The following is a 24,210-nucleotide window of genomic DNA, read 5'->3' as shown; positions in this document are numbered from 1 at the left end:
CTTGTGACTTGGTCAATTGACTATTCTGTACATATGAACATTGACCTTGAATTTAACAATTTAGCCATGAAAGGAAACCTGTCTGAGTCGGTCTTGTATTCAATGAAGTCTCAGACACATGCCATCTATATTACATGATCAATTAGGAGTCAAGGAGATACACAAAAACTAGCTAAATTTCTCTCCCTAACTCTATGGCTTTCAGTCACCGAAACTCAACCCTAACAGAGTCTAACTGAAGTTTGCTTGCCTGTTCTGTGCAGCTCCTCTACTCAGTGGACAACTGTCTTTGAGGCATGTGGATATTTTATTCTTAAAAACCTAAATCATAGAAACACAGTTTGATATAACCAGAAGGAGGCCATTGGGCCCATCCTGCCGGTCTCAGCTCTTTGGTCGAGCTATCAACAAATCCCAGACCGCCTCTTTTACAACTTGGTCCTGCACATGTTTTCCCTTGAAGCATTTATCCAATTCACTTTTGTAAGTTAATATTTCATCTGCTTGACCACCCTTTCAGGCAGTGCTTTTCCGATCACAGCATCTCCTTGTGTAAGAAAATGTTTACTTGCGTCGCCTGTGGTTCATTTCCAATCAACTTGAATTTCTGTCCTCTGGTTATCAACCCTACTATGTGTCAGTTAAGACCCAGTTGGTAGCATTCTCACCTCTAAGTCTGAAGGCTGTGGGGTACAAGTCCCACTCCAGGAATTGAGAATAGAAATTAAGTCTGCCACTCCAGTGCAGTACTAAGGAAAATACTGCACCATTGGATATGCCAAATTTCAGCTGAGATCTTAAACCAAAGCTGTGTCTGCCCTCTATGGTGAACATAAAAGATCACGCAGCACTAAGCACATTTGGAAGAAGAACAGGGGAATTACCCCTGGTGTCCTGGCCAATATTTATTTGTCAATCAAATTCACAAAATTAGATTATCTGGTCATTGTCACATTGCTGTTTATGGGACCATGCTGTGACTGTGGCGTTTCCTATAGTGTAACACTGATTACACTTCAAGAAAAACACATCATTGGCTGTAAAGTTCTTGGAGACGTCTGGTGGTTGTGCAAGGTGCTATATAAATGAATGTATTTTCTTTCTTCTGACACTGAAAACAGTTTCTCCTTATTAACTCTATTAAAACAGTTAATTATTTTGAACACCTCTATCATTTCCTCTCTTAAACTCTGCTCTAAGGAGAACAACTCAGGTTTCTCCAGTGTCTCCACATAATTGAAGACCCCCAATGGCACCATTGTAGGAAATTTCTTCTGTACTGTCTCTGAAGCCTTGACATTTTTCCCAAGTGTGGTACTCAGAACTGAACACAAAATTCCAGATAAGCTTTAACATGGTTTTATAACGGTTCAGCATAACTTCCTTGCATTTGTACTCTTTGCCTTCTAATAAAGCTGAGGATCCCTTGCGATGTTTCAACAGACTTGTCAACTTATCCTGCCACCTCCAATGATTTGTGTATATGTATCCGCAGGTCAATCTGTTCCTGCACCCCCTTTACAATTGTATCATTTAATTTATATTTTTCTGACAAAAATGTATAATTTCACACTTCTCTGCATTACATTTCATCGTCTATGTGCCTGCTCTTGTCACTCATCTGTCTATGTCTCCTTGATTTGTAATTATCTTCCTCATTGTTTACTACATTTCTGATTTTGGTGTCATTTGCAACCTTTGAAATTATGCCCTGCATATCAAAGTGCAGGTCATATATATGTGTATATATATATATATATATATATATCGATGGTCCCAACACCAACCCCTAGGGACACCACTGTATACAAGGTTCACTAAGTGACTTGAAACAGTAGTGGTCAATCGTTTTTCAGACTGAAGGCAGGTATCCAGTGGGGTTCCCCATGGGTCGGTACGTTGGACCACTGCTTTTCTTGATATAAGGAGGGTTGGAAGATTATGGCCAAAGCAGCCACAATTTCAACTCTTCCTTCCCTCACTAACCTAGGATGCGTCAAATCTGGACTGGGTGACTTTTGTACTTTGGGGACTGCCAATCTTTTGAGTATATTGCTACCTTGGTAGCATCCTCCCATTTAGTGAAAACAAATGCAAAGTATCCATTTAGTGCCTCAACCATGCCTTCTGCCTCCACAAGAATATTTCGTTTATAGTCCCTAATCAGCCACATCCTTCCTTTGATAACATTTTAATTATTTTTATGTTTATAAACACTTTTGAATTTCCTATAAGTTAACAGTTAAACTATTTTCAAAATCTGGCTTTGCTCTTCATTTCCCTTTTTAGATTTCGTCTGCAATTTCTATATTCAGCTTTGACTCTGCTGTATTATATTCCTTACATAAGCCTCCTTTTTCTGTATCATTTCTGACCTAATTCATTTTGGGTGTGAAATTGGATATTCACAGAGAAAGAAAAAACAGGCAGAATGAAATTTGCTGACCGTTATATGATACGACTGATATTCCATTCCATTGAATTCAATGGAGTTGAATATCAGACGGAGGGCATAATAGGGCACCCATGCACAACCGTCTTTTTTGCATACCTGCACTTGTTGAATTTCACCACCCACCTTCAAATCCTGCAACTTCCGCGTTTGCCTCTGTTACCTTTCACAAGGGCATTAATATTTGTCCTGTGATTGAGTGACCAGAAAAGGTCACTTGCTACTCGGGATGGACTCTGAGTTTTGATTTAATGGTTGGCTGCTTGTATTCCTTTGATTTAATAAAGAGATGTTAACCTTACCTATGTTTCAAGTTAAAAACATAATCATACGTTGTTATTGCAGTGCTGACACTTAAAAACTTTGGTATGAAACCCCTTTAACAGCGAAATTTTAAGCCAAGCAAGCTAAAAGTCCCGTGCCTCCGTAAAGTAGCTAACAAAGAAATTTGATGGAAACACTTTAGGGGTTTGAATGACAATGTAACAACTGAGGACCATGAATTATAACTAGGATTTCAATTTCGCCAAACATATTGTCGAGGCAAAACCAAATCTTAAATTAACTTTCAAGCTGTTGTGTATTCATATCAAATATTTGGTAAGAATTTTGCAAGCTATGTTTCATCATTCTCTCAATCCTCTCTTTTTAACACATTTTCCTTAATTTCTAAGGTGACTTTCATGTTTTATTACTTTATCATAAACAGCATGAAAAGATACTTGAATCATATGCAACAGTGAAGAAGGAAACAATATAAAATACAGGAGCCTATATTTGAAAGGGATTGCAAGCAGCACTTCAGCGCCAGAAAAGTAAAGTTTAAAAATCGTGCTGATTCACAACTAATGAATCCACCAAATCTGTTGTTGAGTGATCGTAAAGATGCCACTGACAAAGGCGATCATAGTGTTTAAATACAAAATGTGTAAATAACACTTTGTTAAAATTTTCAATGTTGGTTCAGTAAACGAATTAATAAAATCTAATATGTGTAATCTTTTTGCTAACAGATGGTACTTTGATCACAGATTGCACACTGAGTCTCATTATCACACATAGCGTCCTATTAAACTTGGCATATTTTTGATTTGGGCCCTATTTTATCTTCTGAATCTTCCAAAGAAATCTGTGGTACTGAATAAAATATGGCTGCAAACCACTAATAGCTCAGAAGCAGCACTGACCTCCCGCAGTAATTATGACCGACTGGAAAGATGGACAGTCTAACTGGAACCTATATTTAAGGAGAGAGTGGCTGAGCATTTACAGAAATTTGAGCTGTTTATAGAGAATCAAACGTGGCTTTGTAAAAGGTAGGTCATGTCTATTTTTGAAGAAGTAACTAAAGGAGTAGACAGGGATTGTCTAAGGATGTAGTTTATGTGGACTTCACGAAGTCATTCCATAATAGTCCATATAAGAGACTGTTAGCTAAAATTAAAGATCGTGGAATTAAAAGCAAATTATCAACCTGGTTCGATAATTTGTTGGGTGGTTGGAGACATAGACTAGAAATAATTGTTATGATCAAATAAATGGCGACGATTACAGGATATCAACAACCTGAATAGTTATAAAAATGGCTTTTCTTTGAAAATGGCCACTGAAGGTCAAGATCTGGCCTTTCGTATTAAGGCTGTCTACTGTGACGCCAAAATAGAAGGATATGTTCCAAAGGTGACCCACCCTGAACCATCAAGAGACATTTTTGAATTGAAAGGGTTCTTCTGAAACAAAGAAGGTGTGAAGTAACCACATCCTGGGCCTTTGACGGCCACCACAGGAAGGAAGATCTGTGTCTGACAACAGAGGGGGAGATGTGAGAGACCTTTAGGTAAAAGGGTAACTCTTTGGAGAGAGAGAGACATAGAGGGGGAGAGACAGAAAGAGAGAAATCCAAGAAAAATCATCATCAAAGTTTGTCCAGATGAGAACTGGGAAAAAAATCCAGCATGGCAAAAGGAAGATACCCACTGTGAATTCTACATTTCAACTTGTGCAGTAGAGAACTGGAAGCGAGCCAATCTTCAAACTGAACTTGCAACCATCAGAGAAATCTACAAACACTCCAGTCCTGCACCTGAAGAGAAATTGATCTTCAAGAAAGTTCAACAAGTTTACCATGCACCCCAAAGCCCTACCTTACCTGAAAACAACTTACCCTTTTTTCTCTCTATCTGTCTCTTTTGTATATGTGTGTGTGTGTGTGCATGCGTGTGTGTGTGCGCATGTGAGTGAATGCGCGAGTGGGCGCGGTTGCAACAAATTTCAGGATAAGGCATATTGATCAATACATAATTAATCTTCTGTTTTAAACCTACAAGAAAATCTGTCACTGTCTGATTATTTTACCAATAAAACACAACTGAGTTAAAACCCTAATAACAAAAACATTTGATGCGGTCAGGTGGGATTTGAACATGTGAACCACCCACACCCCTAACCACATGACTGTAACAGTATTATTTGGATTCGAAAAAGGTGGCGTTCCACCAGCACCTGGGCCGAGGTCTTAACTTTTCACTATATTTATAAATGACATAGGTAGCACAATAATCATATATCCAAGCTACCAAAGATGCAAAGATAGGTGACATAGTAAGTAGACAGGAGCTAAAAATTACTAAGGGACATTGATAGATTGAGTTGGCAAAACTCTGGCAGATGGCTGAACGCAGACAAATGTGAGCATATCCATTTTCAAAGTATAGATCAGAGCATTATTTGAGTTGTGGAAAACCAGAGAAAGTAGAACTGTAAGGAGATTTATGGGTCCATGTACACAGATCATTAAAATGTAGTGGCCAGGTACAAAAAATCCAAACAGGATAATGGAATGTTAGTATTTATAACTACAGGGCTAGAACATTAACGGGGAGGAAATTTTGTTACAGCTATGGAAAACTCTGCTTCGACCAATTCTGGAGTATTGTGTACATTTCTGGCACCACACCTTTGAACGAATGCACCACCGTTACAAGAATGATGCCAAGGCTCCAAGGCTTTATGAGGAGAAGTAAACGAAACTTGGCTTGTATTTCCTGGAATAGTGAGTGTTAATGGGTATTTGATTGAGGGTTTTATGATTTCCAAAGCAATTTATGGGGTATAGAGAGAAACATATTCCACTGGTGGGTTGTCTTGGACAAAGGGATAGTATTTTAAAATCAGTCCCAGGCCATTCAGGAGACAAACACTTCTTCAGTCAAAGGGTGGTAAAGGTGCAGAAGTCTCTCCCACACGAAGCAGTAGATGCTAGTCAAGCAATAATTTTAAATATGAGATCAAATCATGTTTGCTAGTCGAGGATATTAAAGGATTTAGATCCAAGGCGGGTTAAAGAAGTTAGGATACATATCAGCCATGATCTCATAGAATGATAGAACATGCTGGAGGGGATGAATGACCTCCTCCTTTTCCGATGTTACATGCTGGTGTTGAAATTCATCTTGCGCGGTAGTGTACAACAGACTGTATTGCATCGGTTGTCCTATATACTCCCTGACCGACGTTCAGTCCCATTGAAGATAATGGATTTGACTTTAATTTCGATGGAGTAAAACCGCCTTTATCATGTACCCGCCCAATTTTCCTTTGCATTAAACTCAATAAAACTGAATATTACGTGGGCCTCTTAAAGCAGACGATAGGATAGTGCTCATTTTATGCTACTGCCCAGGGAGAAACAGTATACTTTTTTTGTTTAAATTCGTCACAAAATTAGAATTAAAGTTTGTAGTATATCTAGCAAACATCGTTTCAATCGCATTCAATGATCCTTGAGTTTGACCTTGCGCTCCCATGTTATTCACTTGAGGAAATAATTTATTGTTGAAAAAATGCCATGATTTCAGATTTTGGTCTGCCTTCGGTATTCTTTCCAGTTCCAAGGCGCTTCTCTCTCCAATAAATGGACCACATGGGGTAGATTTGCAGCTGGACTCCCTATTATAAAACTGATGTGTTGGAACGGCTGCTCATTACAAAAACCACCTGATTTGAATCTCCATTACTTTCAATGGAATTGAAACCTGGCTGTTTTTATATATAAAAAAGAGCGGCCAATTCACAACCCCAGTTTTACACCCTGGCAGCAAGATCCAAAATTTTCCCTTCGTCTCTTACATTCTTGAGTGAGGGGCAACACTTCAAAAATACTTCATTAAGTGTGAAGCGCTTCAGACAGGTGTGCAAGTTGAACAAGTTGACTTTGGAGCAATTATGCGTGATTTTCTGAGATCAAGCACAGCTAAAGAACAAAGAACAGTACAGCACAGGAACAGGCCATTCGGCCCTCCAAGCCTGCGCCGATCTTGATGCCTGCCTAAACCAAAACCTTTTGCACTTCCGGGGACCGTATCCCTCTATTCCCATCCTATTCATGTATTTGTCAAGATGCCTCTTAAACGTCGCATTCGTACCTGCTTCCACCACCTCCCCAGGCAGCAAGTTCCAGGCACTCACCACCCTCTGTGCAAAGAACTTGCCTCGCACATCCCCTCTAAACTTTGCCCCTCGCACCTTAAACCTATACCCCCTAGTAACTGACTCTTCCACCCTGGGAAAAAGCTTCTGACTATCCACTCTGTCCATGCTGCTCATAACTTTGTAAACCTCTATCATGTCGCCCCTCCACTTCCGTCGTTCTAGTGAAAACAATCCGAGTTTATCCAACCTCTCCTCATAGCTAATGCCCTCCAGACCAGGCAACATCCTGGTAAACCTCTTCTGTACCCTCTTCAAAGCCGCCACATCCTTCTGGTAGTGTGGCGACCAGAATTGCACTCAATATTCTAAGTGCCTAACTAAAATTCTGTACAGCTGCAGCATGACTTGCCAATTTTTATACTCTATTCGCCGTCCAATGAAGGCAAGCATGCCATATGCCTTCTTGACTAGCTTATCCACCTGCATTGACACTTTCAGTGACCTGTGGACCTGTACACCCAGATCTCTCTGCCTGTCAATACTCCTAAGGGTTCTGCCATTTACTGTATACCTCTCACCTGCATTAGACCTTCCAAAATGCATTACCTCTCATTTGTCCGGATAAACTCCATCTGCCATTTTCCGCCCAAGTCTCCAACCGATCTATATCCTACTGTATCCTCTGACAATCCTCGTCACTATCCGCAACTCCACCAACCTTTGTGTCGTCCGCAAACTTACTAATCAGACCAGCTACATTTTCCTCCAAATCATTTATATATACTACAAAGAGCAAAGGTCCCAGCACAGATCCCTGCAGAACACCCACTAGTCACATCCCTCCATTCAGAAAAGCACCCTTCCACTGCTACCCTCTGTCTTCTATGACTGAGCCAGTTCTGTACCCATCTTGCCAGCTCCCCTCTGATCCCGTGTGACTTCACCTTTTGTACCAGTCTGCCATGAGGGACCTTGTCAAAGGCTTTACTGAAGTCCATATAGATAACATCCATTGCCCTTCCTTCATCAATCATCTTTGTCACTTCCTCACAAAACTCAATCAAATTAGTGAGGCACGACCTCCCCTTCACAAAACCATGCTGCTTCTCGCTAATAAGTTTGTTTGTTTCCAAATGGGAGTAAATCCTGTCCCGAAGAATCCTCTCTAATAATTTCCCTACCACCGGCCTCTAATTTCCTGAATTATCCTTGCTACTCTTCTTAAACAAAGGAACAACATTGGCTATTCTCCAGTCCTCTGGGACCTCACCTGTAGCCAATGAGGATGCAAAGATTTCTGTCAAGGCCCCAGCAATCTCTTCCCTTGCCTCCCTCAGTATTCTGGGGTAGATCCCATCAGGCCCTGAAGAAATATCTACTTTAATGCTAGGGTACGGTCAATTGCATTTGTCGTGCGCTGGGGCAAGTTCATTACTAAAGCTGAGTGCCAAAAGTAGGAAAATGTTTCATGTTCAAGTATTCATCTAACCAGCTCTAAATCGGTATATCGAGCTTCGCCACAACTCCATGGGCCATTTATTTTTACAATTGGCAGGGGTAGGATCACACTTTTATAATTCCGTATCATTTCTCTATACGGGCTGCAGTAATGCAACGGGGAAAATCAACGCATTTGTGACATTATAACTCAAAAGATTTCCAGGGCACAAACATCCTGACGTGGGAGGAAACCATCTCTCACTGCTTGGAATTCTCTAAGTGTCCATTATAAATTCAAATTTAAGAAAGATGTTGCCTTTGTATAGTGATGATCAGGATTTCTAAAATGTCCTGATTCACTTGTCTTATTCAAATGGAGCCAAGACATAAATTGCCGCCAGCTGATAGGGTAGAATGTCCCATTTGAAGGGCGAAACATCCACAGTGCAGCACTACCAATGGATGACGCTGAAATGCCAATCTGGATTACGTGACCAAGTTACTGGGGTGGGATTTGAACCCTCAACCTTCTCTGGTTTGGGGTTATCAGGGACAACGTTGAGCCAAGCGAATCTTTAAGCTTCCCAGTGTTTTCAATGGCAGCTTTAAAATTGGCATCATTAATATCAGAAACATGACGCTTATGAAGAAAGCAATGATGGAAATTAATATTGCAAAATGGACGATGGTGTCCCCAAACTTGATTCCGAATATTGCCACAAGTTAAAGCAAAGTTCCTGTGATGAACAGCATTACTTCCGGTCTGGTGATATGACCTATTTACGCAAACAGAAAAATACCAATACATATCTCAGCAATTAGCTGTCAAATTAAGTGCAATTGCACTAGCGTTAGATAAATCCAGAATTTCTGCCTTGTCTGAATCGCTGCAAAAAAGAACCAACGCAGATTCGAGGTCTGTGAACAGATTTGTGTTGATGCACAGTATTCGGCAGGGAAAGTCCTCTTTTCCGTGAATTACTGTCTGAATTCATTGGTGATGGTAGTCACTTGTGCAACAGCTAAGGGCTACCACCTGTGGAGCAATAGGAAAACTGTAAACCAGCTCCTTCAGCAGGATGGGAGGGGCATTATGGTGTAAATAACTCCCTGAGATTTTTCTTGCCCATAATTAATTGAAATGACCACAATTAAAGCCCTTTTTCTATTCACCATTTTTCAAGACCTTTAATATTTGCATAAGGATTTCTTTGTTTTTGCATTTCTTCATTAACATGCATTCAGTGCAGAATCTTCAGGTTACGAAGGTTCATGTCAGGTCTGCTACTCTGCAAGTACCTCCATGAGTACATCCGTGATCCAGTGATCATTGGTGTCATAAAGTTTAGGTTGGCTATGGAAAAGGACAAGAGCAAGAAAATTAACTGGGGGAAAGCAACCTCAACGGGCGAAGAACGGATCTGGGCTGAAAAAATTGCTTTTCGTTGGGGCCCAGCATTCTTTCAAACCTTGTTCACTGTAGGAACTTTTCTCTCTTGGGGTTCCTGTGTCTTCAGTAGATTCCGAAGCTGGTGAGAAAGCGATGAGAGTGGACAGGAGAGAGATGTTCTCAATCCAGTAGCCAGGAGCTTTCTGAGTTCAAATTCTCAGTCGCCAATTTAAAACTCTCTGTTCAAAGAAACCTGCAACAGCCAAACTGGTCCGTTGTGTATTCGGCCATCTTAGCAGTTAACCTGGAATGCTAGCTCCTCCACCTTCAACGTCTAGTAATCAAAAGTCCATTGTGGATTGAATGTATCAGGGAAGGGTATTTTGTCCCTTTTAAGCACTGTCTGTAAATAGGCAAAAGTCTTTTCAGTCAAGGGTCTGTTTTTTTTAAAGCAAGTTCTTTCTTTACTCCAGTAACAGTTTAAAATCAATGTTCATGTGGCAAAATTAATATGCATCATTCTTGGCAGGTGGGCCCTGTATGACAAGGGGTATTTACACATGGAGGCAGGGGGAATAGCTGAGGTGCTAAATGAACACTTTGCATCAGGCCACGGTGAAACAAAAGGAATTAATATACAAGAAGAATTTAAAATTGATAAAGAGGAGGCGTTAGATAGGTAGTCTGTACTTAAAGTTGATAAAGCACCAGGACCGGATGAGATGCATCCAAGGATACTGAAGGATGGGAGAGTGCAAATTGTGGAAGCACTGGCCATGATTTTCCAGCCTTCCATAGACTCAGGAGTGGTGCCAGACAACTGGAGAATTGTAAACGTTACATCCTTGTTCAAAAAGGGTGTAAAGATAATCCCAGCAACTGCAGGCCAGTCAGATTAACTTCAATGGTGGGAAAACTTCTAGAAACAATAATTCAGGACAAAATTAATAGTTACATGGACAAATACGGGTTAATTAAGGAAAACCAACATGGATTTGTCAAGGAAAAATTATATTTAACTAACTTGCTGGAGTTTTTGAAGAGGTTACAGAGTGGGTTGATGAGGGCAATGCCGTCGATGTGATGTACATGGACTTCCAGAAGGCATTTGATGTAGTACTGCACAACAGACTTGTGAACAACGTTATAGCACATGGAATAAAAAGGATAGTAGCAACATGGATATGAAATTGAACCTGTGATGGGAAACAGAGAGTAGTGATTAACGGATGTTTTTCGGGCTGGAGGAAAGTTTGTAGTGGAGTTCCCCAGGGGTCAGTCTGAGGACCCTTGCTTTTCCTGGTTCTATATGAATGACTTAGACTTTGGTTTACAGGGAACACTTTCAAAATTTGTGGATGATACGAGATTTGAAAGCATTGTGAACTGTAGTGAGGATAATGTAGAACTTCAAAAGGACATAAACAAGTTAATGGTATGCGTGGACAAGTGGCAGATGAAGTTCAATGCGGATAAATGTGAAGTGATTCATTTTGGTGGGAAGAACATGGAGAGACAATATAAGATAAACAGTACAATGCTAAAGGGGGTGCAGGAGCAGAGGGACCAGAGTGTATAAGTGCATAAGTCATTTAAGATGCTAGGGCAGGTTGAAAGAGCATATAATAAAGCATATAAAGCATGTGCCTTTGAAAAGTATGTCTGGAAAGAGATGCAATGCTTTTTGCCAAGGTTCGAGTTGCTCCATAATGCAGGAGGAGTCAGTGCTCTATGCACTATGCCCAGGGATGCACACTGAGATAAGCATCATCTCATGCGGGAGGATCAGCAACTTGGTGGATTTGGTCTCCCCGAAACCTGCTGGTCTTCCAGTGCAGCTCTGAGATGCATAGGGAACTGGGTGTCAGAGTGCATGAATTACAAAAGGTTAGTATGCAGGTACGGTAAGTAATTAGGAAAGCTAATTGAATGTTATCATTTATTGTGAGGGGAATTGAATACAAAGGTAGGGACGTTACGCTTCAGTTATATAGGACATTGCTGAGACTACATCTGGAATACTGTGTCCAGTATTGGACTCCTTATTTAAGGAAGAATGTAAATGCGTTGGAAGCAGTTCAGAGAAGATCTACTAGACGAATAACTGGAATGGGCTGGTTGTCTTGTAAAGAAAGGTTGGAAAGGCTAGGCATATTGTATCCTATTTCAATCAAATCACCTCTTAATCTTCGGAACTCCAGCAGATACAAGCCTAGTGTCACATTATCAATGCTGATTGATGGCGACCTCCTGCCAACCTCCTGGACCCTGGCATTCATCTTCCTAATGCTGATAGTCAAATCAAACTCTTTACAGGTGTGTGAGAGATTATCCATTTGCCACTGAAGGTAGTCCTCGGAACTAGCACTACCTTAAAATAATGGAGCAATTATTTAAAATGGCCATTATTGAATTCGCCATCCATTCTACATCACAGGAAAGTTTTGCTTGAGTTGAAGTCAATTGAAGGGGAAATTCAGGGGCGTTTATAATCAGCCACCAACCGACATCTCCTATTTTATACTAACCCCCAAAGTTAAAATTAGCCACACACTACCTGAATTGATATTCCTCCTTAGACGAGTGGAACACATTTTGCTTGTGTTTTTTTATTCGTTCATGGGAAGTGGGCATCGCTGGCTAGGCCAGTATTTATTACCCATCCCTAACTGCCCTTGAGAAGGTGGTGGTGATCCGCCTTATGGAACCGCTGCAGTGAATGTGGGCTGGGTACATGCACCCACAGGGAGTTCCCGGATTTTGACCCAGTGACAGTGAAGGAATGGCGATACACTCCTAAGTCAGGATAGTGTGTGGCTTGGAGGGGTATTTGCAGGTAGTGACATTCCCGTGCATCTGCTGCTCTTGTCCTTCTTGGTGGTAGAGGTCGCGGGTTTGGAGGTACTGTCTAAAGAGCTTTGTTGAATTGCTGCAGTGCATTTTGTAGATTGTACATACGGCTGCCGCTGCGCGTTGGTAGTGGAGGGAGTGAATGTTTATGGAGGGGTTGTTTATGGTAGCTGCTGCTGCAGAGTGGAAGTGTGATCCATGTTGGCTGTTTACCAGTGTTTCTCACAAATCATGTAAGCAAATACGATCATTGACCCTCCCTTCTATTTACCAATGGCAAATGTTCTGCTTCTGCACCTCACACATCGGTCAGCAGCAAATATTGTGAAATTACTCAGTCTCATTTTTCCAGTAACTGACTCGAAATTCACAATTCCCAAAAGTGAAAAGAGTCTTTAATTTCCAGAGATCTTAGAACCATGAACTGGTTACAACGCAGAAGTAGGTCATTCAGCCCGTCGTGTCTGTACCAGCTCTCTGCAAGAGGAACTCACCTAGTTCCACTCCCCTGCCTTTCCCCAGTAGCCCTGACTTTTTTTTTCCTCTTCAGGTAATTACCCAGTTCTCTTTTGAAGGCCTAGACTGAATCTACCTCTATCACAACCTCAGGAAGTGCATTTGCTGCGTATAAGCATTTTTCCTCATGTCACTTTGCTTCTCTTGCCAATCACCTTAACTTGGTTTCCTCTGGTTCTGGATCCTTCCACCAATGGGAACAGTTTCTCCCTATGTACTCTGTCTAGACCCCTCATGATTTTGAGTGCCTCTATCAAATCTGCTCTTAACATTCTCTTCTCCAAGGGGAGTAATGGAGCTTCTCCGATCTATCCACATAATCAAAGTTCCTCATCTTTGGAACCACTGTCATGAATATTTGCTGCACCCTCTCTAATGCCATCACGTCCTTCCGAAAGTGTGATGCCTAGAACTCCAGTTGATGCCAAACCAGTGTTTTGTAGGGGTTTAATGAGGCATTTGGGGGAAATCTCTCCCATACAAATTTAATCTGTGGTCCTCCACAAGAATTGTTCTCTCCATCTCTGCACCAGAAAACCTCTGAGTTCAGTGGAATATTTTATCATATCATCCATGATAGACGAATGCCTTTGATCCTCTTTTAAATTAAGATTTTCTCATGTAACATTTTCTGTTTTAATCTGGCACCACAAAAAAAAAACACATTAATGACACGAATTTATAACGAAATTGCAGAATTAAGAAAGTCGGTCGTGATGTACAATTTTATGTTTTGGAATAATTGTCCATCAATTCTGCGTTTTTAAGCAAGTGATAACGCGATCATTTACATTTCGCTAGGCAAATGCTACCTAATACTTTGTTGACATTAACTGTAAGGTTTCAAGAGAGGGCCGTCTGCTACTTACTTGCCACACACTGGCAGTGATTCAGGTGATTTCTGAAAATACCAAGTTACTTATTAACGCAACTCAACCTCGAACTCTCGAAAACCCTGTTGCTTGCTTCCTATGAGGCCGAAATAGTTTCTCCCTGTGATTGTCATAATGTGCGGTTCACCGCTTTTCTGTGCCTTTTCACACATTACACTGAACATTCTAACAAAATATAATTTTTGCATTGTTAGTTGTGACCTAGTCATTGGTCTCAAATTAAAAAATGATTACAAATAAAATATATTATTATTATCATTACATTTCAATCAGATATCGATTTCTAATCAAAGATGTTGGACACGACAGACTAGGGATTGAAATAAAAAGCAAACTACTGCAGATGTTCGAAATCTGAAACAAAAACAGGAAATGCTGGAAATACTCATCAGGTCTGGCAGCATCTGTGGAGAGAGAAGCAGAGTTAACATTTCAGGTCAGTGACCGTTCATCAGTTCTGTTAACTCTGTTTCTCTTTCCACAGATGCTGCCAGACATGCTGAATATTTCAGGCATTTCTTGCTTTTCTTTGTGACCAGGGACTGAAGTTGAGACTGCGCCTTATTGTGCAAAGGAGGCCTGTTACATGGATGAGTTGGTGAAAGAAACAATAAATATCAAGGAAAAGCTAACACAAACATGGCATCTTTCACGACTTCAGCACGTCCTGAAGTGCTTTGCAGCTAATTAAACACATTTGAAGTGTGGTTATTGTTCTCCTGTAGTTAAATGTGGCAGTCAATTGAACGCAGCAAGATCAATCAACAGGAGTCAAATAAGTGAAATAAGCTGAGTAGTCGTTTGGTTGTACAAAATTGAGTATCACTGAATATGGAGACATGTTGTCGAAGCTTTTCGTCTTCCACTCATCAGGACAATCCACAAGCATAACAATGTGAGGGAAACAGCAAATTTATACTGTATGAGAATCATTGAACGTGGCAGTGCAGGTTGAGAAAGTGGTTGAAAATGGCACATGGGATCCTGAGTTTTAATAAACAGAGGCATAGAGTACAACAGCAAGGAAGTTATGATGAATCTTTATGAAACATTGGTTCGACTTCAACTGAAGTATTGCATCCAATTCCGGGCACTGAGCTTTCGGAAGATGCTCCTTTGGAGAGGGCGCAGAAAAGATCTATGAGAATGATTCTAGGGATGAAGGATATCAGCTAACTGGCTGGATAGAAGAAACTGAGATTGTTCCTCTGAGGGTAGTGAAGGCTGAGAGGAGATTTGGTAGAGGTGTTCAAAATCATGAGGGGCTTAGACAGAGTAGCTAGGGAGAAACTGTTCCCTGTGGTAGCAGAGTCGAGAACCAGAGGACACCGATGACAAAATAACCAGACGCGACTTTTTTATGCAGTGAGTGGCTATGATCTGGAATGCACTCTCTGAGAGTGTGGCACAGGTAGATTCAGGGGCTTTCAAAGGGGAACTAGATAAGGACATGAAGAGAAAAAATCATTTGCAGGGCTATATGGGAAGGGCAGGAGAGTGGGACTAGCTGAATTGCTCTTGCAGAGAGCCAACATGGGCACGATGGGCCGAATGGTCTTCTTCTGTGCTGTAACCATTCTATGATTCTATGATAGATGCGCTGTCAATGGAAAGCCGAATCGTCATCTAGGACAATACGGAGGAACAGATTTATATTTTTTTAATACTGAACTGACAGGGGTTGAATTTCCCCAAGGATCGCCCAGTTGCCTTTTATAACTTTGGCTAAAGATCCGAGGCAATCCCAATAAGTATTATGGGCAGCGTATGAGAAAAAAGAACTGAAAAGAAATGTAGAGTTGACTTTGCTCACGCGCTGTCACTGAGACATGCATTAGGTGAATGAGTAACTTTAAAATCAATATTATTGCACAAATACATCTACAAAAAGTCGCGGAGGATTGTTCCGCAGCACAGTCAGGCTGACACAAAAAGACCATTGACCTAGCTTGTTCTTAGCTGCAGAGAGTAGGCCATTATTCCCAGCAATGGGACCACTGGTCCTCCTTCTATGGTTCTCTGTGGTTATATCTGCTGCCGAGCAAACACCATCGTAAGTATGCTGTGCAATGTTAGTTCCTTACAGCTGCTTTCTAAGCGCACAGGAAAGAGAACAACGTAAATATGAGTTACTTTCACCCTTAAAAAAAAACATTTTTAACGGCGCTAAATAAATTTGCCGACAGACACAATCTCTAATCTATGCCTTCCCGAATAAGTACAGGATAGTGGGTTGTTTCATTGTGCGAATGAGTAGATTTTAAGGCGAGAGTTTAAACCGCCCTAGTAGCTGGATAGAAATGATCCCAGGGTAATATTCGAGGAAGACCGGGTGAGTTCTCCCCGTGTCCAGGCCGGCCAAGATCCACCCCTCAACCAACAGCACTGGAACAGCTTATACAGTTCTTTATTTAATTGCTGTTTGAGGAATTTTGTAGGAAAATTGACTGCTGCCCTTTTCTGCAACAAAGCGGTGACAGCACTTCAAAATTATTTCATTGGCCGGTTCTGAGGTTCGAAGTTCCTGACAAGAAACGAGGGCCCGGATTTTGTGGTCAGCGGTGACGCGGAGGCGGACCCTGCTGACTGTGTTTCAAACTCCCTGCCGGCCTTTTGCCTGGGCTGCAGAGGGCAGTTTCTCTCTCAGCTACAGGGGCAGTTTCCCTCCTGGCTGCAGGGGGCAGTTCCACTTCCGGCCTCAGGGGGAGTTTGTTCTCCCCGCTGCAGGCACACCAGTGTTTCCCCTCTGCCCACCCCTGTAACTCCGAGGTCTCCCGATCAGCCCGGCACCCTCCGTGTATCCCCCGGCACTCCCGGTATCTCCCCAGTCATCCCCAATATATCCCTCGGCAATCCCGGTGTCTCCATCAGCACTCACCGGCATCCCCAGAGTATCCCCAGCAGTCCCATTGTCTTCTGCGGCACTCCCGGTGTCTCCGCTCTCATCCCTCATGTCTCCCTGGCTCTGCCGGTGCCTCCCCGGCACTCCCGGTGTCACCCCCACCCCCTCCCCGCCCGGCACCCTGTGTGTTTCCCCTGGCACTCCCGGTGTCGTCCCTGGCACCCGTCGTGTCTCCCCTGGCTCTTCCGGTGTCTCCCCGGCACTCCCGGTGTGCCCTCACCTCCCGCCCACGGCACCCTGTGTGTCTCCCCTGGCACCCGCGGTGTCTCCCGCCCCGGTACCCCTGTGTTTTCTTCCCCAGGACCCCTGGCTCTCCTCTCCCTGCATAGCCGGTTGCTCTCCGCCCCGGCTCCTCATTCGCGCCGATGTCGGAGAAGGGCTGGGAGAGCCGAGGGTACATGGAAACGGTGGGGAAGGGGAGTAACCAGGGGTAGTGGGGAGACGCGGTTGCCGGGGGAGGAGGGAGCCAGGGATGAGGCGGAATGTTTTCCCACTTCTGTTGAGTTGTCGGGCTGTACTCCTGAGCTGGAAACTCCCTCAATAAATCAAAGTAAATAGTGGGTGTAAGTACAGGTCAATCAGCCCCAGCTCCCCCAATAAACAGGTCCCAGTGGGACCATCAACTTGCACTGCCTTGGAGCCCATTAAGACAAACCTCAATTGTGGATTCGAGCGTCAGTGAGCTCCTGGAAGTTGCGAGCTATTGTAGCCCTCAGTAGCGGCCATATTTTTATTGTTCGCCGCTATGGTAACCGCAAGATCCGGGACAAAATAAATGCAGGACTTTCCTTTGTTCCTTTTGCTGATTTAGCAAATCTCAGCTGCAATCGAATTTGAGTACTAGGATTAGCCTAAATGCCTTTTGTTCTCGATCATTTCCCCCTTATTAGTGGGAACAGAGGCATAAAGCTGGCTGGACTTTAAAAACAGCGTTGCTTGCGATCCTGACAGTTTTAAGAGCGAATTGTGTTATAATTTCCTCATTGATTCATAGCAATGGCAATGTGGATTTATTGCAACTCGGTTTTGATCCGGGCTCATTAAAACATAGCTTGACCAAAGACAACCACATTTAGGACAGTGACGTTCCACCATCCCTCATACCCGTTGTTATATTCCACCTCATCCTGCAGTTACCAGTCTGAGATGGAAATTTGTACAAGGTAGTAGACGGTCAGGTGATCCGAGTTTTACTGATCGCCCAGCTCCGCAGAGGCAGAACTTGAAACGGAGCGGATGGCAAATATGGGGGTAAGTTCCCGTGGGACTTCTCACAATCTTCTGTCATAACTCAGGTCGAAGAGTCATGGAAACTCCACAAAACGGTTACCAATGTGGAGAACACTTGTGGAAATTCACCGCCAGAATTCTCTGTGTATATGTGTGTTCTTCAGTGAAGAGTTCCACATTGTATATTGAGTAAAATATGCTATGACTTTTTCACCTTCCCAGCTACTTAATTACGGCCCCCAACATTATTCACGTCGGGGTGAAAGAGAGCGTCGCCATTCAGTTAGAGGGAGCAGAAAATCCTGTCCGTTTCAACGTTTCTTTATTCGATGCTGTAACGAACAAGCGGTGTTCAGACGCCGTTGTTTTTGAACTAAAGGCCGAGAATAACTACCAGCAAATTAAAGATATAATGGTAAGCAGCACCAACGTGAGCGGCTGCATAAAGTGAAGTGCAACGACATCTGTCACTTGGTGATTGTAGTGAAATCTTTTATCAAAGCGCACACTTGAGCTGCATTACAAAGTCCCTGGTTGTGACAATGTGATAATGTTACTCTTTCTTCGTATGTAAAGAAATAATACACCAGTGAAAAATGAAGCAATGGAAAATAGTTACATACTTGGAAAGCTTGATGTCTACGGCGTCCATCACTTCTCCGAAAACCACTGTGTAAAGATTCTTGAATTTCTAAAAGTAATGTATGCAGTGCTGCACTGGGCAGCACCATAAGCTTTGTTCTAAATGTTTAGCAATATTATTAAATGCAATGAATTTGGCCTAACCATCAGCCTCAAGAAAACGAACATCATGGGGCAGGATGTCAGAAATGCTCCATCCATCAATATTGGCGACCACGCTCTATAAGTGGTTCAAGAGTTCACCTACCTAGGCTCAACTATCACCAGTAACCTGTCTCTAGATGCAGAAATCAACAAGCGCATGGGTAAGGCTTCCACTGCTATGTCCAGACTGGCCAAGAGAGTGTGGGAAAATGGCGCACTGACACGGAACACAAAAGTCCGAGTGTATCAGGCCTGTGTCCTCAGTACCTTGCTCTACGGCAGCGAGGCCTGAACAACGTATGCCAGCCAAGAGCGACGTCTCAATTCATTCCATCTTCGCTGCCTTCGGAGAATACTTGGCATCAGGTGGCAGGACTATATCTCCAACACAGAAGTCCTTGAAGCGGCCAACACCCCCAGCTTATACACACTACTGAGTCAGCGGCGCTTGAGATGGCTTGGCCATGTGAGCCGCATGGAAGATGGCAGGATCCCCAAAGACACATTGTACAGCGAGCTCGCCACTGGTATCAGACCCACCGGCCGTCCATGTCTCCGTTATAAAGACGTCTGCAAACGCGACATGAAATCGTGTGACATTGATCACAAGTCATGGGAGTCAGTCGCCAGCATTCGCCAGAGCTGGCGGGCAGCCATAAAGACAGGGCTAAATTGTGGCGAGTCGAAGAGACTTAGTAGTTGGCAGGAAAAAAGACAGAGGCGCAAGGGGAGAGCCAACTGTGCAACAGCCCCAACAAACAAATTTCTCTGCAGCACCTGTGGAAGAGCCTGTCACTCCAGAATTGGCCTTTATAGCCACTGCAGGCGCTGCTTCACAAACCACTGACCACCTCCAGGCGCGTATCCATTGTCTCTCGAGATAAGGAGGCCCAAAAGAAAAGAAAGAAAGAAAAGAAAAAGAATTATTAAAGTAAATTGATATACTTCTCGCTGCCAAAATAAATTTGCAGGCATAATAATGCGACGCAATTAACATCCGTTAAACATGGACTTGCAGTTGCTATCTAAAACTATCATTTTAAGTTCTGAAGGGTGTCGGGCTCACATTCCAAACGCTGTGCGGGCTAACTTCAAACTAATTCACAATTAAGAAAGTGGTGCTGGCACAGGGACGTTGGCGTCACTGGCTAGGCCAGCATTTATTACCCATCCCTAATTGCCTTTGAGATGTTGGTGGTGAGCTACCATCTTGAACCGCTGAAGTCCATGTTGTGTTGGTCCATCCACAGTGTTGTTAGGGAGGGCGTTTCAGTATTATGAATCAGCAGCAGAGAAGGAATTGCAATAAAGTTCCAAGTCAAAATGGTCAGTAACTTGGAGAGGAACTTGCAGGTGTTGTTCCCATGTGTCTGCTGCTCTTGTCCTTATAGCTTTTAGTTATCATGGGTTTGCAAGATGCTGCTGAAAGAACTCTGGGTGTTTCCTGCAGTGCATCGATGGTATACACTGCTGCCATTGTGTATCCGTAGTGGAGGGAGAGAATGTTGAAGGTGATGATGGGGTGCCAATTAAGTGGATGCTTTGTCCTGGATGGTGTTGAGCTTCTTGAGTGTTGTTGGAGCTGCACCCATCCAGACAAGTGGAGAGTATTCCATTACACTCCTGACTTGTGAATTGTAGATGATGGAGAGGCTTTGGACAATCAAGAGGTGAGTCACTCACAAAAGAATTCCCAGACACTGACCTGCCTTTAAATGTCAAGGGGAGATGATTAGATTCTCTCTTGTTGGAGATGGTTGTTTTATGGCACTTGTGTGGCCCAAATGATATTTGTCACTTATCAGCCCAAGCCGGAATGTTGCCCAGATCTTGCTGCAGGTGGATTCAGTATCTGAACAGCTGTGAATGGTACTGAACTATGTGCAATTAACAGTGAGCATCCCCACTTCTGACCTTAAGTTGGAGGGAAGGTCATTGATGAAGCAGCTGAAGATTGTTGTGGCTCGGATACTACCCTGTAGGACTCTGCAGCAATGTCCCAGGGCTGAGATAATAGGTCTTTAAAACCATAACCATCTTCATTTGTTTTAGGTATGTCTCCAACCAGTGGAGACTTTTTCCCGATTTCCATTGACTTCCATTTTGCTACGGCTCCTTGATGCTACAGTCTGTCAAATGTTGCCTTGATGTGAAGGGCATTCACTCTCATTTCACCTCTGGAATTCAGCACTTTGGTCCATGTTTGAACCAAGGCTGTAATGAGGTCAGGAGCTGAGAGGAGCTGGCAGAACCCAAACTGAGCATCGGTGAACAAGTTGCTGTTCAGTAAGTATCACTTGATAGCACTGTCGATGACACCTTCCATCATTTTGCTGATGATCAAGAGTTGATTGATGGAGCAGTAATTGGCCACATTGGGTTTGTCCTGCTTTCTGTCGACAGGACCTACCTGGGCAATTTTCCACATTGTTGGATAGATTCCTGCATTGTAGTACACTGGAATAGCTTGGCTAAGAGTGCAGCCAATTCTGGAGTAGAAGTCTTCTGTACTACAGCCAGGATATTGTTAGGGCCCATATCCTTTGCTGCAACCAGTGACTTTGACCGTTTCTTGATAACATGTGGAGTGAATCAAATTGCATGAAGATTGGCATCTATGAGGGAGCTCAGGCGGAGGCCGTAATGGATCAACCACTTGGCACTTCTGGGTGAAGATTGTTGCAAACGCTTCAGCCTTGTCCGCCATCATTGAGGATGGGGATGTTTTGGAGCCTTCTCTTCAGTTAGTTGTTTAATTGTCCACCACCATACATGACTGGATGTGGCAGGACTGCAGAGCTTTCATCTGATCCATTGGTTGTGGGATCACTTAGCTTTATCTATAAGATGCCCCCTTTCACTATTTTGCATGCAAGTATTCTGGTGTTGTAGCTTCACCAGGTTGCCACGTCATTTTAGATATGCCTGGTTCTGCTCTTCATTGAACTAGAATTGGTCCCCTGGTGTGATGGTAATGGTAGAGTGAGGGATATGGTGGGCAATGAGGTTACAAATTTTGGTTGAATACAATTCTGCTGCTGCTGATGGCCCACAGCGTCTCAGGAATACCCAATCTGGAGCTGCGAGATATGTTCTGAGTCTATCCCGTTTAGCACAGCAGTTATGCCACACAACATGATGGAGAGTGTTCTCAGTTTGAAGATGGGGCGTTGACAAATGCATCTGCGACAGGTAGATTGGTGAGGACGAGGTCAAGTAGGTTTTTCTCTCCTGTTAGTTCCCTCACCACCTGCTGCAAGCCCAGTCTGGCAGATATGTCCTTGAGGACGACCAGTAGTGGTGCTACTGAGCCACCCTTGATAGACATTGCAGTCCCCTACCCAGAGGACATTCTGTGCGCTTGCTACCCTCAGTACATCTTCCAAATGGTCTCAACATGAAGGACTACTGCTTCTTCAGTTGAGGCAAGTCCATAGGCTGTAATTGGCAGGAGTTTTCCTTGCCCACGTTTGGCCTGGTGCCATGAGATTTTATTGGATCCAGAGTCAATGTTGAGGACTCTCAGGGCCATCTCTCTCGACTGTACGTCACTGTGTTGCCACCTCAGATGATGGAGGAATCTGGGAAATTAGCTGCAAGATATGATGCAGTGAGTATGCCTGTCAAGCTGTTGCTTGACTAGTTTCTGGCTCAGCTCTCCACATTTTAGCAGAACTCCTTAGATGTTCGTGGGAAGGACTTTGCAGGATCGACTGAGTAGGATGTGCCTTTGTTGTTTCAGTTAAAAAACCATGTAGGAACGGAGTTCTTCCAGTGAACTGAATGGTTTTTTGACAATCCGGTATCTTCATGGTCTATTAATAAGACGAGAATTTTATTCTACATTTTTATTAATCAATAGAATTTCGTCTCATTCAGCTGCCCTGGTGGGCTTTGAAATCATACCTCCGAAATATTAGGTCAGACCTTTGGAGTATTAGTGTATTAACATTACCACTGTACTGCCGTCCGCCGCTTGTAACCGGCATAGGAAATATACTTTGCAATGACTTTCCCCAGTCGGAAGTTATTTTTATATACTTTATTCATAAAAATAGGAAGTTAATTTGGGGAGTTAATTTTACGCAACTCGAAAATAAAGGAAGCAGCACGACTTATTGTTTGGAACTTGGTTTATTGTATGCATTGGAGCCGATGTTCCCTGGAAATTTTGCAACAGATCCCAGCCGAGTAGCAAATAACAAGCTAGTCACCAGGGGAACAAGTTGTTGGTAGTCTCTGCCCTTGTTGCTGCATTATGCCTGTCAATGGTTATGTCACACCAGAACTGGGCCATGGTGTGACTCAACTAAATATAAAAATGAACGAACCAGTTTTATTGCTGCTGACCTTCACGATATCAAACCCACAGGCTCTCCCTCGTTTTATCAAGGCAGCTGACATTTGGTTACGTAAAGAAAAGTACATTTCTCTTGTTGCTGAATGCCCACAACTGTTTCCGGGAAGGAGAATGGTTCCCGTCCTGCTCTCGTCCAAAAAGGGTTATATATTCATTCAGACTGACAAACCAATATACACCCCAAATGAAGTTGGTAAGTACTGTAATAATGTACACGTTTCAATATTTCCATTAATATAATATCCAGAAGGCGAGCAAGGTGCAGCTTCCCCTGTGGGATGAATAGATTGGCACAGACCTGGTTCTAAATGAAGCCCGAGGGTTTCCATCTGTCATACAATAATGAAAACTTTGTTACCATCGGACACAAAACATAAACAGGGACTGATAAGTAACCTCTCTTAATATTATAGTTAATGGATGCATTATCAGGTTTAACATTATAAAGTCAACTCTTTTAGGAAAGGTTGACTGAATTCAAAGACTATTGCTACTTTTATTAGCAGAAAGCTGAGTACTTAAATAGGGATCAAATGTATATTCACATCGAGGGAGAACTGAGAGCTATACTGAAATAAAGGCAAAATACTGCGGATGCTGGAAATCTGAAATAAAAACAAGAAACGCTGGATATACTCAGCAGGTCTGGTAGAATCTGTGGAATGAGAAGCAGATTTAATGTTTCAGGTCAGTGACCCTTCTTCAGAGCTGGCAGGTATAAGAAATGTAAAAGACTTTAAGCAAGTGAAGCGAGGGTGGGGCAAGAGTAACAAAAGAGAAGGTGTTGATAGGACAAGGTCACAGAATAGCTGACCAGAAGGTCAATGAACGAAGGCAAACAATATGTTGATGGTGTGCTGAAAGACAAAGCATTAGTACATTAGCATGAGTGTTAATGGACTGAAACTGAACAGCCACAAGCACAAACATGAAAACAAAACACAGTGGGTAGGCACAGTA

General features: G+C 42.9%; 1 protein-coding gene across 1 annotated transcript in view; it reads left to right on the top strand.

Moving 5' to 3' along the window:
• The first annotated feature begins 15,908 nt into the window (after positions 1–15,908).
• LOC137345995 (complement C4-A-like) overlaps positions 15,909–24,210 on the top strand; it is a 120,641-nt gene continuing 112,339 nt past the window's right edge. The window contains exons 1-3 of the mRNA XM_068009291.1: positions 15,909–16,025; positions 18,327–18,519; positions 23,263–23,443. Coding sequence (XP_067865392.1) covers positions 15,961–16,025; positions 18,327–18,519; positions 23,263–23,443 — 439 coding nt within the window. The 5' untranslated portion in view covers positions 15,909–15,960. The remainder of the gene's footprint in view (positions 16,026–18,326; positions 18,520–23,262; positions 23,444–24,210) is intronic.

Source organism: Heterodontus francisci, chromosome 29 (genome assembly GCF_036365525.1).
Source record: "Heterodontus francisci isolate sHetFra1 chromosome 29, sHetFra1.hap1, whole genome shotgun sequence".
Classification (NCBI taxonomy): domain Eukaryota; kingdom Metazoa; phylum Chordata; class Chondrichthyes; order Heterodontiformes; family Heterodontidae; genus Heterodontus; species Heterodontus francisci.
The sequence above is the reverse complement of the archived record's forward strand: the minus strand, read 5'-3'. Positions and strand labels throughout refer to the sequence as shown.